The following is a 15,063-nucleotide window of genomic DNA, read 5'->3' as shown; positions in this document are numbered from 1 at the left end:
GGTTGCGTTCCCGTCAAGTGTGTCCGTCCTCTTTTCCATCGTCTCTACCCTGCATCAGTCCTCGTCAGCTCTGTCCTCGTCCCATCGTTCCTCCAACCGTCACCACCTCGTCCCCTCTCTTTGGTGTTTTCATCCACTTGTTTGATTCCGCCTTTGTCAGATCCGTTCATTCTTGCTCGTTTCGTTAGCCGGCTAAAGTGGCCTGACTTTCAACTATCAGTGCTGATGCGTCTTTTTATGTAGATGTTAACAGTGTCGTTCTGAGTCCTGGGTTCAACAATAAACTGCATCCACCTGGTTCTGCTTCCTCGGGTAAATTAACCAGGCACCAGACCCTGAAGGGTTTGAAAATGTTTGGCTTCACGGCAGCTGTGGGGACGAATTCGAAGCCAGGCAGCTTCTCCTACTTCGACCAAGCAGCATCGGACGATGCCGACCATCTTTAGGAAGGCGCTGCCTACCTGCCCTGCAAGAGCATCAGGCTAACAAAGGTGCCCCAAATCATTGCCTGACTCATCCCTCTTTCCTGGCCTGCTGGCCGGCCTGGCAGGAGCCCCGTCACCAGTAGTGTGCAACATGTTGACTCATCATCAAACTTCATTTTCCAACAGTCAACTGAATTTCAAGAAGCTGTTGTCAGTGAATAGCAATTTAATTCTCCCAGCGAGTTCAGCAATCTGTTGTGTTGCCTACCAACGCTGGAGCCGCTGGTTCGGCTCCCCCGGTCGCCTCTGGTTTGTTTGGATGTCTATAGAGGGGATGTGCCCTGGTCACTGCACTAGCGCCTCCTCTGCTCAGTCTGGAGGAATAGCGGGATCTTTTCCTCCTAGTGAACCTCCCGGGGGGAGAGATAGTGGAGGGAGGTAAAAAAAAAAAAAAAAAGCATATATATTGAAAATTTAAAAAAATAACATTTTCTATAATACCGAGTCATATTGTTGAACCATGGATGTTGTGTGTCCACCACCACAAAAGGATCCTTTCTATTGGCATTGCTAACGTGGTTCTGGCACCTGTTTTTAAGAATTGTTGCACCAGCATTTAATAAGACGAGATCATTAACATTTTTCTGTGAGATCAGGTTGAGGTCTGTGTTTGCTTGGACTTTAAATAGTACTTATATAAGTGTGTGCATGGTGCTTAGTCATGCCCTTCTGTCTCTCTGGTGGTCACTGGACAGTTAAAGTCCTTTCCAATAATTGGAAAGTAATATGGATCAAGGACATGTATGTGTTACCAATGAGAATACTTTGTAAGGCCCTCTGGGATTTGGTGGCTCACATATTGCAATGCACTTCGACTTGCATGTGTGTTTAGTTCCAGAATGTAAACGCTGATAATGAGAGCAATGGCCTCTCTTGTTTCTGATAAGTGAGCCAGTAATATGAGAGCAGATAGGACCCTGTCAGTGGTGTTTACCTCCATGTAGCTGGCGGAGGATCATGAGGTTCGTGCTGTTGCTCCAGGGGTCATTTTCAATTCACTCGTCGGCTACATGGGAAACGTTAAAATGCTAATACATTTCACCCACGGATTGCTGTTTGCGTACTTTGCTCTACCTGGGATGGTACTTGGGGATTTGATCTTCAGGTGCCCGAGTTGCACAGCCGAGCATTTGGCTGCTTGTCCTGACGTGACAGCGGAATGCGCAGAGATAGTGAGGGAGCCGGGCTGCGGCTGCTGTCCGGTGTGTGCCAGGCAGGAAGGGGAGCTCTGCGGGGTCTACACCCCAAGGTGCTCCAGCGGCCTGAGGTGCTACCCGAGTGCCGAGGCTGAATTGCCCCTGCAGCAGCTCATCCAGGGCTTGGGACGATGTAGTCAAAAACTGGATGTGGACCATCCCACGACAAACGGTAAGTACCTGGAAGAAAAAAGTTTTTAAAAAATTGAAATACAGAAATTTAAAGGTGCTCGTAGTTATGTTTAATCCTCCATGACAGCCACAGCTGTGGGCCAGAGACATGTTTGCAGGTTGTTCATCCCACTCTGGGAATTTCCTCAAATTTGGAACAGTCGTCCACCAGGACTCAAGAACGGCCTGTAAACAGTTTGGTGGTCAAAGGTCGGGGTCTGAACTGGCTGACTGTCGTGCAGACTGGGAAGACAGTCAGGATTCTAAATAGCTATGATTTTTAGTCATAAAACCAATGTTCCCACTCCTCAAAAACCAGGCACTGCGCTGGTGTCGTAAACAAGAAACCCGTCTATAATATTAGATGATTGATCGTCCAGTAAAGTCCATGAGGTTGTTGTAATGCTTGTAAAAGTTGGATGCTAGCGATATGAAACTCATAAAAATGATTCAAAGTGAGGGTACGCAGTGCTTTTAAGTATTATCTTTCACTCTTTCCAGTGTTATTTGATCAACTTTAATGGTTTGAAAAGATGTTTTCCCCCAAAATCAACTATAACTACCGCAAAATATCTCCATATGGTCACATGGAATAAAATCATCTGACAGCCTGGGTCGCAATTGTAGTTTGTAATGAAATGTCACATTTTCAAAGTGAAACAACACGTTTGAGTTGTAACTTCTTGACTCCATTGTTGCAACAGTACAGCACCGCGTCCATGGGGAAGCTCAGAATATGGACCGACTGCAGTGAACGGCACACTGGTTGGTTTCCTGCCAAGTAACATCAACATCAAAATCAGCCCCGAGGCTGTTACGTTAAATTGGACTTTTGATGGAGTGCCAGCGTCACTTACAGCCTGCTGCTTTTGACGAGTCATCATGATGCTAAATCCATTAGTTTCAAGTTTCACATTGAAGCTGGGCGCTAAATCACAACAATCTTTTCACCGCAGGACTCTTTTAATGTCTGAAAACCCCGCATCGCTATCAAAAGTTCAAGAGTTTCTCTCCCACATTACACTTATTGGGGACGAAGGGTCACTATTGATTCCTGTAAATCAGTGTTGCCATATGCAATGCGTTTGGCAGCTCTGGGACTGCAGCTAAGGATTATCCCTCTGGTGAACTCCAGGCACGTCTGTAGTTATTTGGATTCTCTGATTTTGATGTCGTTTGTTCTTGGTGAGGAAGGTGATCTAATAATATTTAACCCTGTGGGGTCGACGATTGTCCTGCCGGCTTCTTCAGATGTTTCCATGATAATCTCTCTGATACTTGAACAGAAATGCAGCTCAGAAACCTTCAGGAAATCTCAGCTCTCGACTGTGGACACTGGGTTGTGTCTCTGTCTACACTTCATTTGAAACAAAAACCAATGGACACCTCATCACATCATCAACTTTTGTTCACCAGTAAATCAGCTCTGGTGAACAAAAGTTGATGATCTTCCAGGTTCAGTTCATCAAGATCATCTTCACTAATGAACCCTCTGATGATGCTGGAAGCCTGGGTGCTACGTTAGCAGTGCTAAGCTAACATTAGCCTATGAAGGAGCTACACCAGGGTCACATGACTTCAAGGTCACCACCACTAAGCTACAGGCTTCTTGTGTTTCCCCCTGATGACCTTTAGTGACCTCCATGACCTCTGTAGGCTCCTCTAGACTCTTGTTAGCAACCCAGGTTTTTAAGACTCCACCACTCCAACATCCACCAGTCTGGTGTTTACTGGTGGATCTGATGTAGACCTGAACCTCCACCATCCACCGGTCTGGTGTTTACTGGTGGATCTGATGTAGAACTGAACCTCCACCATCCACCGGTCTGGTGTTTACTGGTGGATCTGATGTAGAACTGAACCTCCACCATCCACCGGTCTGGTGTTTACTGGTGGATCTGATGTAGAACTGAACCTCCACCATCCACCGGTCTGGTGTTTACTGGTGGATCTGATGTAGAACTGAACCTCCACCATCCACCGGTCTGGTGTTTACTGGTGGATCTGATGTAGAACTGAACCTCCACCATCCACCGGTCTGGTGTTTACTGGTGGATCTGATGTAGAACTGAACCTCCACCATCCACCGGTCTGGTGTTTACTGGTGGATCTGATGTAGAACTGAACCTCCACCATCCACCGGTCTGGTGTTTACTGGTGGATCTGATGTAGAACTGAACCTCCACCATCCACCGGTCTGGTGTTTACTGGTGGATCTGATGTAGAACTGAACCTCCACCATCCACCAGTCTGGTGTTTACTGGTGGATCTGATGTAGAACTGAACCTCCACCATCCACCGGTCTGGTGTTTACTGGTGGATCTGATGTAGACCTGAACCTCCACCATCCACCGGTCTGGTGTTTACTGGAGGATCCGATGTAGACCTGAACCTCCACCATCCACCGGTCTGGTGTTTACTGGTGGATCTGATGTAGACCTGAACCTCCACCATCCACCGGTCTGGTGTTTACTGGTGGGTCTGATGTAGACCTGAACCTCCACCATCCACCGGTCTGGTGTTTACTGGAGGATCCGATGTAGACCTGAACCTCCACCATCCACCGGTCTGGTGTTTACTGGTGGATCTGATGTAGACCTGAACCTCCACCATCCACCGGTCTGGTGTTTACTGGTGGGTCTGATGTTTAGAACTAAATGCACCTCCAAGTTTCTCCAAACAAGTAAAGTAAGAACATTTTCAGATGATAAAAGCCTGAATTAAAAGTTGTTTGCATGAATCCTCATTCAGCTTCTAAGTATCTCATGACCACAGAGGTTTTGGAGGTTTGGAGGTTTCCTGTAACTTCATCTTGCTGTGATCGACGTCGGCGCCGATTTACCGTCTTTGCGAGCCGAACCACGTCGGACACATAAAGGAGAAGCTGATCGCGAGCATCGGTTGAGACTGTGGTTTTGCTCTCATTTCACTTCTTTTGGTTGGATCGCCGAGCTCGAGCGGCGGTGCCGGCTCTCTACATCCGTCTCCTTTGTGTCTATTAAAATGCACACTTTTTTTTTTTGGAAACTTTTTTTTTGTGGTCGGTTGGGAATAAAATTCACTCCTAAACAACCTCAGAGCTGCTCAGTTGAAAGGGAGCAGACTCGTACTCTCGGGCCTCTTGTGGTTATTTGGTGTGATCCAGAGTTCAGACACCTTCATCAACATCATCATCATCCTCACCTGCTGAGCCAAACGGAGGCAAACGACAGAGTGACTCTACGGGTACCAGATGCAGTACAAATACTCCAGATTTGCATGGCAGGAACACAGTCCCAGCTACGATTTTAGCTTCTTTTGGCAGAATTTTGCAGCTCCTGTCTGGGCTCCTCCTCCCTGTCAAACAAATGTTCACACAGCAAAGCTCACAGATTGCAGCTGAATTCCTGCTTTTCAGTCCAGAATTAAAACTTAAAACCATCACATCGCTCCATTTTCACGCCAAATTTGCATTTACATCAAGACTTTTTAGCCTCTTAAACCCTCCAGACCCCCCCCCCCCCCCCATGGATCCAGGAAAGAAATAACACAGTTGTCATGTCCAAGTGTACCAGATGGAGTGTGGGCCCGGTTCGGTCCTCACTGCGAGCTTTGTAGTCTCTGATTCCAACGCGCGCCGTCCCCTCATTTAAAACGATTCCTTGTTAAATGCTTCACACGTCATGTTGATGCAGATATCAACCGCTTTGGAGAAAAGTGAATTTCAAGACTTGACAGAGCCATGCTAACACTTACCATTCGCTACCATTCACTGTGCTAAGCTAACTAGCATGGGTCTGAGCGCCCAAGATGTGTGTGTGTGTGTGTGTGTGTTTTTTCAAAAAACAGAGGTTTTCAGAGTAAAAAAAAAAAAATCACCTTGACCTGCAAGTGCTCTTATTTTCTTTTAAGTTTGACTTAAAAGGCAGCGACTGGCAGCAGATTTACTCTCAAACTACAAAGGCAACTTCATTTGGTTAGGATGACACACACACACACACACACACACACACACAGCCACATGGAAGCGCAGCAACATGAAGGGCTGGGAGCCCCAGCTAAACGCTTCGACAGCGATCTCTGGCAGGACAGGACCGTCTTCATTATTCCGACCTCTTTTGTCCGTCTGCCAGCCGGCGGGTGTTTGAAGTGGTGGGAGTCTTGAGAGGAACCATTTGCACTGATAAATGTTTTGAAGTGCCGTGGGGTCACTTTCTTGGCACGTGGAAGCTTTTGGGACACAGCTCCAGTGTATATGATAACAAGGCAAATACATTCATGCTAAGCAGCTCTGGAGAGACATTACTCACTCTGCACGATGAGGGAACTGTGAAAGCACTGCTCAAAGGCAGCGTCCAGCACCGACACTCCCACCAGCTCGGGACAGGTAGTTTCTATGGTACTGAAGACAGAATCAACAACACAGCGTTCGCATGACAGCTGCTGGCTGCAGGTGTGTGTGTGTTTTGGGTTTTTTTCTTCTTCTCCTGAGAAAAATGTTGTCATGAGTTGATTTAAGTGTCTATAGAAAACAAACCACAACTTGAGAAACGAGCTGAGTTGAATGTCTATAGAATATTCGCAGCCCCGTTAGCTTGTCAACAATGTCAGCCCTCGCCGCTCTATTGAACCGTACCTGTTTTATAACGTGTTAATGCCGTGTTCTAGCGGATCCCTCCAGAGGGGGAGGAAAACGTGTCCGTTTTCCACATGTTGGAAGTGTTTTTCAAGAAAAAGACTTGAATAAATATTGCCAAGCGCTCCATTTAATACGTTTAATGTGTTCTGCAGACATCTTTGCTTCATGTGACAGCTTCCTCCCTCGTTTGTGAAGGTCTCCAACTCAGCTGGAGGCTGGAATTTATTCCTTTTAGTCATCACTGCCACCATGTAGCCCATGTAATTTGACATCTTGAAACTCCAGTTTGTGTGTGGCCACAGTTTGTTGGGGTCAAAAAAGCAGCAGAAAAAAAAAATTAAAAAAATCCATAAATGAAAACCAGAGTTTAAGTACAAAAACTTGCTACCAAGGCTTCATTTATGCAGTCATTTATCTTCCAATTATTCCGTAAAATGACTGATTTCTATCCCCGGGTTGTTCTCCGCCCTCAGAGCTGATCTTGTGTATCTTTTCTGGGGCTTTTTTTTCATGGTAGAACAACAACTTTATTATTACCGGCTGTTTCAAATGCTGGTATCTGTTGAGCAGATCAAAGTGTGTTGAGCTGGACGCCTCCGCCTCGTCAATCAGAGGACACACCACGGCGCCTCGCAGCTCACAGCGCAGACACAACTTGCCGGGTCACTCCGGGTTGCTCGGATGTTGACGCTTAGTTCTGGAGCGCAGCGGCGGGGACGAGGGCCTGGAAGTTGGCATCCCTGCCAGTTCCCTCAGCCGGCGGCCAACTGGATCATTCAGAACATGATCTCGCATCTCAAGACTTCCAACACAACCGTCTTCACAAACCAGCAGCGCTGTAACCGCACGGGAGGCGGAGATGCAGCTGCTGGAAGTGACGCACTGACGTTTACCGCGCCGTCCTGTGTGTTTGTGTCGTAGTCGGTGACAAACACCAGGCAGGCGAGTCGTGTTCCGTTTCCATTTTAACGACCTGCTTGTACTGACGTGGCTGCAGTGGTGAAACGGGTCATACTGACTAAATGTAGCTCGTTCCTTTGTGGGTTTTTATTCCGATGCTGTTTTGGTTAAAACAGCTCCGTTAATTTAGAGTTTATTTGGATGAAATGCTCCAAAGTCCTGAATTCTCTGGTGATCAGGTGCTCAGCTGCAGGTGTGTCCGTCTCTAAAATCACTCTTTTCACTTTGTGGAAAAAAGGCCTCGGCTGACATGTCGTGTCAGCCTTCCGCATCTGGAGGGTGTGGCTCTCCCGGTTTGTGCACGTTTTTGTGCTTCAAAGAGGACCCCCACGTAAAACTCTGCTCCGTAGCTCAGCTACAGATTCCCCTGGTGCACCGGCCACCGTGTGAAAGGCTGCTGTTCTTGTGTTTTTACCGCAGAGGTGCACGGGACTGAGAACCCGCTCACCAAGAGACCCACCATCGACGCCTGGTTCTGGCAGGAGACGGCCAGGAAGCAGCACCTGAACGAGCGCAAAGCCAAGATGAAGATTAACCAACTGGAGGACCCTCAAACCCAGAAGGTGCCTCAGGTCAGGACTCACTCTCATCACGTGTTGCATGTCGATTGTGTCCCTGGAATCTGGAGCAGAAAAACACGCGTGTTGTTTTCCTGTTTTTTGTTATAAGTTTATTCCTTCCAGATGCGTTTGTGCGCAGCCGTAACAACCGTAACCTCTTGTTGACTGACCTGGACATTAACCATTGACCTGGACATTAACCATTGACCTGGACGTTAACCATTGACCTGGACATTAACCATTGACCTGGACGTGTCGTTAACCAGCCGCCTGGATGTGTCGTTAACCAGCCGCCTGGATGTGTCGTTAACCAGCCGCCTGGACGTTAACCACTGACCTGGACGTTAACCATTGACCTGGACGTTAACCATTGACCTGGACGTTAACCACTGACCTTGACGTTAACCATTGACCTGGACGTTAACCACTGACCTGGACGTTAACCACTGACCTGGACGTTAACCATTGACCTGGACGTTAACCACTGACCTGGACGTTAACCATTGACCTGGACGTTAACCACTGACCTGGACGTTAACCATTGACCTGGACGTGTCGTTAACCAGCCGCCTGGATGTGTCGTTAACCAGCCGCCTGGACGTTAACCACTGACCTGGACGTTAACCATTGACCTGGACGTTAACCATTGACCTGGACGTTAACCACTGACCTGGACGTTAACCATTGACCTGGACGTTAACCAGCCGCCTGGATGTGTCGTTAACCAGCCGCCTGGACGTTAACCACTGACCTGGACGTTAACCATTGACCTGGACGTTAACCATTGACCTGGACGTTAACCACTGACCTGGACGTTAACCATTGACCTGGACGTTAACCATTGACCTGGACGTTAACCACTGACCTGGACGTTAACCAGCCGCCTGGATGTGTCGTTAACCAGCCGCCTGGACGTTAACCATTGACCTGGACGTTAACCATTGACCTGGACGTTAACCAGCTGCCTGGATGTGTCGTTAACCACCCACCTGGACGTTAACCAGCCACCTGAGTGCCAGCTTTAGTGAACTGGGCCCTCAGTCTGGTTTGTGTGGATAAAAGTAAAATTTTTTCCCAAAAAAGTGTAATTTGCCTTCCAGTGACTCACCGTCTTCAACTCATGAAGATGTTTTTCCCTCCTGCGTGACTTCTCGTTCACTCCACAACTCAGAAAAACACCTGTTTTCAGCTCCGAGAAGAAATACAAGCAAAAATATCCCTTTATGAACTCTCACCATCAGGAATAATCCAGGTCTTCTTAGTCCCGCGTGGGATCAGTAATCCACCAACACTTTGATTGGAGATAAAAAACAACTAACCAGAAGTAGACGTGTGAATCTGAGAACAGGAAGTTCTACTGGAGCTGCTCTGCTATGGAAATGTGCGCTGATGGAACTTGGAACTGTATGAACGAACTGGGATATTAATATCTTTTTGAATAGAATTGGATATTAAAATTCAAATATTTTTGCTTGACATGCACCTCCCTGCTGGCTGCCTTCCTCTGTCCTTTGCTCTCGAGTCGCACGTTCAGCTCTCCGAGCATTTGCTCTCAAACGTAAACATTCTCTGTGACGTCATGAAGCTTATTGTTCGCTCCCTCGCTGGAGTTCATCCCTCCGCTCTCGTAGGCTGTCAAACCGCTGCAGAGCTAAAAACCGTCCCTGGAACGTGGTCCGAAAAACAGATATTCTCTCTGTCTCATGCAAATGAGCGTGGGCCTCAGGAACATTATGTCACCGTGCAGCAAACAATGATTCTCATTTACTAATTTTCTCCTCCACTAACTCTGACTCACTCACTCGCAGCCAAAACAAAACGAGAAAATCACAAGCGGGATGGTACAAAACAATTAAACGCAACAAAAGAGAGAATGCAGTTAAAGGAGTCGTGTGTGTGTGTGTGTGTGTGTGTGTGTGTGTGTGTGTGTGTGTGTGTGTGTGTGTGCACGTGGGTGGGGGGGCCTCGTGGTGGGAGGTCACGTACGCTACACAACATACACGATCAGAGTCTCTCATCTCTACAAAATAGTCCGTCGGGGGAGTCTAGTCCAATCCAGCAACATCACGTGACCCTCGCCGCCAGAATCACACGAGGCGGCGGGAACGTTGTAGCAGCAGAACAGAACTGGGCCGTGACCTTTGGGCCCTGAAGACCTTGAAAGGTCCAAAGAAGAGTTGAACGATGAACCCCAGAGTCGGGACCATCTTACTTCTCTCATCTTCTTCTGATACATTTCAGGCAGACGTGACGCTTCCCCGCGGGCTGAAGCACTCGCACACGCAGCTGAATCGGGTCACTTTCCTTACCTACCTGCGATATTCGCTCACAAAGACAGCGAGTGGCCCGGCGGACCGCCGGAGGACCAGGCAGCAGAAGTCTCAGCGTCTCCAGGGGATTATTTCTGTCTGGATTATGGAGAGTCAGACTAATAGAAGGAATATGAAAGAGTGAGAGAAACGTTTCTCTTCATTCAAAGGTTGAGACATTTGACTCATCAGCCAGCCAATCACACGACTCTTTCATCCCCCCGGCGGTCTGATAGAGCCTGTGTGTGTGTGTGTGTTCCTCCTGGCTTCAGCACTCGCTCCTCACCAGCAGTAATACTTGCTGCTCGTCACACTGCACCTCATAAAAACTCTGAACGTGTGTGTGTCCTCTCACAGGAGACGCGAGGATTTCATTTCTCCGTCAGACCTCAAACTCTCTTTGTTCTTTGTCTCGTGATTTGATCATCTTTCTTTTTTTTTCCATGTTTGATTGGTTTTGAGTTCGATTCTGGCATTAATGAGTCTCCCCCCTGGTCGCCTCAGAGCGCCTGTCAGCAGGAGCTGGACCAGGTCTTAGAGGAGATCTCCAAGATGACCTCGGAGGATAACAGGGGCCCGCTGGAGAACCTGTACGAGCTCAAATTTCCAAACTGTGACAGACATGGATTTTACAACCTGAAACAGGTGAGTTACACAAACACACATGCGCGGGCGCACGGGGGGGGGGGGGTGTAATCCTCCTTTATGAATGAATGATGGCGCCTCCTTTGGTTGCTGCAACCTCCTATGGAAACCATAAAATCCACATTAAAAATCGTACCCATGAAGGTGCAGCTGGTACTGCTGGGCCCGCTGGACTGGAGCCTCAGAACCGGGTCAGACGGTCGGATTTAGATACATTTATTAGCGAAACTTTGCTAAAAAGCAGAAAGTCCTCCGGGGTTTGGTGTTTTATTTTGAAATCCAGGCAGGAAATGTGAGCTGAGGCTGTGAAACTGTCAGACCCTCTACAAGTGAAGCCGCTGGTACCGGCACCACGCCCCTTAATGATGTCATAGAGAACAGTTCTGTTTTGAGCGGCCATCAGCCAACGGGGGACGCCAACACCGAACCGCCTCAGCAACCTGCTGGTGTACGCACTCAGTCAGAGGGCCTCCGGCGCCATGGAGAACAGTTAACTGGACCGAAGTCCTGGTCCCAGTTTGAGGCCTCTGGAACCCCGGGTGGCGATAAGTCTCCCTGCTGCTGGAACCAGCAGCGTTGCAGTCACGTGGATGAAGTCCAAAGACCTCAGGGTTTGACGTAAACACCTGAGCGAATCCTACAGAACACGATTGAGGCGTGAACATGCCGGTGTACTCGTTCTAGATGTTCTGGTCGGACTGTTAGAACCTCATTCTGATTCAGTGGGACTCGCATCCTCACCTGTGTGTTAAAATCCAGCATTTAACTCTTCTGACATCATGTGACTGACAGTCCCAGGAGACTAGAACCAGTATGTTCTCCTCCAGAACAGCAGGTGGCGGTGTTCCCTCAGTCAGACTCTCATCTCCGTCACCCTTTCCATCACAAACCAAACCAGTTAACTCGCGACGTTCCCGTGGAGGAGTCACGCAATGTTCCCCCTAGAACCCACCACGATGACACAGAACCTCCAGGCCAGCTCGGGTCCATTCCAGGTTCAGTGCAGTAAATCAAACCTGAGCGACCTTCGCATCTGAAACCACACGGCCAAGAATCGCCGCGTTGATTTGGTGGACAGCAGTCGATCAGCAGCAGCAGAGCAACGCCGCTGGACCTGAAACAACGAGCCGCTTTGAGAAATGTAGTTAAAGGAGATCAAAGTTATCAGAAAGTGAAACACTCAAGAACGAACACCTGAAAACACGGTTCCAGCGACAAACTGCACTTCATTTTTTTTCCTTTTTTCTTTTCTTAATGACTTTGCATTTCTCTCACACACCCGCAGACCTACATAAAAATGTTTATATGATCCCCCCCCTTTTATTTTACCCATACACACTCTCTCACACACACACACACACACACATGCGTGGGGCGATGTCATCATGCATGAGGCAACAGCTTCTGAGCTCAAGGTTACAAGGCACTAAAACTGTTTGGCGTACTTCATGGGAAGACTTTTGTTGAGCCGGGGAACAAACTGTGCTTCCGACTGGGGGCTTGAATTTGAATTCTGCTCGTCCATAGAAATCAGACAGAGGAGGACAAACAAGGTCACATATCGGGTGTTTTCTTACGAGGATAGTAGAGCAGAAAAGAAGATTTGAATAGATGCCACCGTTTCCTAAAGCCTGGCTCTCAACCACTCAGCCAATTTTCATCACTGGTCACAAACAACGGCATTGTTTCGGCGGTTCCCAGGGAGGAACACTGTACCTCCTCAACACTCAGCTCCCCTTTGGAGTTGTCCCTCCTTGTCGCGGGGTAATTACTGTAACTGTCACTTGTTTTGTTCTTTCTCATCGAAGGAAGAAAATGGAAAGTCCTTTCTTTCTCCCCCAGCTCCTCATTCTTTTCGCCGTCCCCTCCGCGACCACCCTGCGTGCACGGCGTAAACTGTGTCCACTTCAATCACGACCTCATTTCTGAGTGGATGTGGGGTGGGGTGGGGGTGGTGGGTTATGGTGGGGGTGGGGGTGTCTCCAAGTATGTGTGTGTGTGTGTGTGTGTGTCTATGACGTGCATGTGTGTCTGTGGATGTTTTGTGAGTCGGGGGTATGACCTGAGGATGGGCTGTTATTGGGTGAGTGTTGCCCCACCCAAACCATGGCCCACACTCTCATCCAATGGGCCCGCGCCACCAGGAAATACACACACACACACACATCATGCTTAATTAACACACCCCCAACGTCCTACTGTGCATCTCCACCCCTCCCTCTGTTTTTTATCCAATGTTTTCCAACTTGTCTAGATTGTGTTTTTCTTTCCGCCCCCCAGTGCAACATGTCCACCCACGGCCAGCGGGGCGAGTGCTGGTGCGTTAGCCCCTACACCGGCGTCCAGATCCCATCCACACCCAGAGTCCGGGGCGACCCCAACTGCAACCAGTTTCACGAAGAGCTCCTAGCCAGGCCCACCGAGGCAGCCTCTTACTAACACACTGGATTTTCCTCATGGGGGGAGGATGTTGTCATGTAAAGGCCTTTATTTTCTTAACGTGTAAAAGAAGTTAATATACCTCTAAATGTCTTTACCTCGTTTTAATTGACATGAGTTCAAGGTTCCTCTGGTTCAGGGTGACGCGTCAGCCTCCGAGTGCTCGCTAGTGGGTGTCTGAGCTGGTGAGCTTGTTTCCCTTCCTGCATGACTTCTTCGTGACTCCAGGAAGCATAAAGAGCCAGACACGTATAGTTAGCTTGATGCTAGTGGAGACGGACAGCTAAGAAACTCTCCAGTTCCTTGTTCGGTGTAATCCAGGTCTTCTTAATCCATTGAGAGCTTGTAAAGCGGCGTTTTTGCAGTCGTTTGCCGTCTGTCGCTATTAGCTTCCAGCTAACTACTAGTGGCTGGCCCTTTCTGCATTCTGGAGGCACATAGAAGCGATGCAGGAGGGAGCAGGACACCTGTTTGTGAGTACTTGGAAGGTGAAATACTTCTAAACTTGTGGTTGGTGTTTTTTCTTTAATTCCACTCCCCCGTGACATGGCAGGCTCCAGGAAGCTCATGCTGTTGCCTGCACCAAGAATGAATGGATGCAAGTCGAAGGAATGGTGGAATCACTGGTAAAAGGAAATAAACTCATACAACAGCATGTTGACAGGATGGTTTCTAACAAACACAGGAGCTCATCAGTTGGGTTTTCTTTTTCTGTGCATTTTCAAGTATTAAACCTGAAAAGAAGCGAAGACTCCTTCAGTTTAGCTTTTTATACTCGCTTGAGGTGGTTTTTGTCTTTTCTGGAAAAGAATCCATCCACCCATCCATCCATCCACCCATCCATCCCTCCATCCATCCATCCATCCATCCATCCATCCATCCATCCCTCCATCCATCCATCCATCCATCCATCCACCCATCCATCCCTCCATCCACCCATCCATCCATCCACCCATCCATCCATCCATCCCTCCATCCACCCATCCATCCACCCATCCATCCCTCCATCCACCCACCCATCCATCCATCCATCCCTCCACCCACCCATCCACCCATCCATCCATCCATCCATCCATCCATCCATCCATCCACCCATCCATCCATCCATCCATCCACCCATCCATCCATCCCTCCATCCATCCACCCATCCATCCATCCATCCATCCATCCCTCCACCCACCCATCCATCCATCCACCCATCCATCCATCCATCCATCCATCCATCCATCCACCCATCCATCCCTCCATCCACCCATCCATCCATCCATCCATCCATCCATCCCTCCATCCACCCATCCATCCATCCATCCATCCCTCCACCCACCCATCCATCCACCCACCCATCCATCCATCCATCCATCCACCCATCCATCCATCCATCCCTCCATCCACCCATCCATCCATCCCTCCATCCATCCACCCATCCATCCCTCCATCCATCCACCCATCCCTCCATCCATCCCTCCATCCACCCATCCATCCACCCATCCATCCATCCCTCCATCCACCCATCCATCCATCCATCCATCCACCCATCCATCCATCCCTCCATCCACCCATCCCTCCATCCATCCATCCATCCATCCCTCCATCCATCCATCCATCCACCCATCCATCCAGTTTCTCCCTCTTATCCTGTTAAGGGTGGAGCCTAAGCCAGCAGGTGAGAGATGGGGTTCA

General features: G+C 48.7%; 1 protein-coding gene across 1 annotated transcript; it reads left to right on the top strand.

Moving 5' to 3' along the window:
• The first annotated feature begins 1,396 nt into the window (after positions 1–1,396).
• Positions 1,397–13,784, top strand: igfbp2b (insulin-like growth factor binding protein 2b). The gene is made up of 4 exons (XM_086219647.1): positions 1,397–1,853; positions 7,851–8,002; positions 10,804–10,944; positions 13,225–13,784. Exons 1-4 carry the CDS (start codon positions 1,496–1,498, stop codon positions 13,381–13,383), a joined length of 810 nt encoding a protein of 269 aa, XP_086075773.1. The 5' UTR covers positions 1,397–1,495; the 3' UTR covers positions 13,384–13,784.
• Positions 13,785–15,063: the final 1,279 nt, after the last annotated feature.

The sequence above is a fragment of the Aulostomus chinensis genome, chromosome 12 (assembly GCF_037954235.1).
Source record: "Aulostomus chinensis isolate RoL2024-O1b breed Wild chromosome 12, RoL_Achi_v1.0, whole genome shotgun sequence".
Lineage (NCBI taxonomy): Eukaryota > Metazoa > Chordata > Actinopteri > Syngnathiformes > Aulostomidae > Aulostomus > Aulostomus chinensis.
Note: the sequence above shows the minus strand (reverse complement) of the source record. Positions and strands in the feature narration are given on the sequence as shown.

Bases quoted from the DNA above. Each gene is read 5' to 3' on its own strand.
- igfbp2b (XM_086219647.1), top strand. From the start codon at position 1,496: ATGGGAAACGTTAAAATGCTAATACATTTCACCCACGGATTGCTGTTT. The intron at 1,854-7,850 runs GTAAGTACCTGG...TTTTTACCGCAG, and splicing joins GGACCATCCCACGACAAACG to AGGTGCACGGGACTGAGAAC. The intron at 8,003-10,803 runs GTCAGGACTCAC...TGGTCGCCTCAG, and splicing joins AAACCCAGAAGGTGCCTCAG to AGCGCCTGTCAGCAGGAGCT.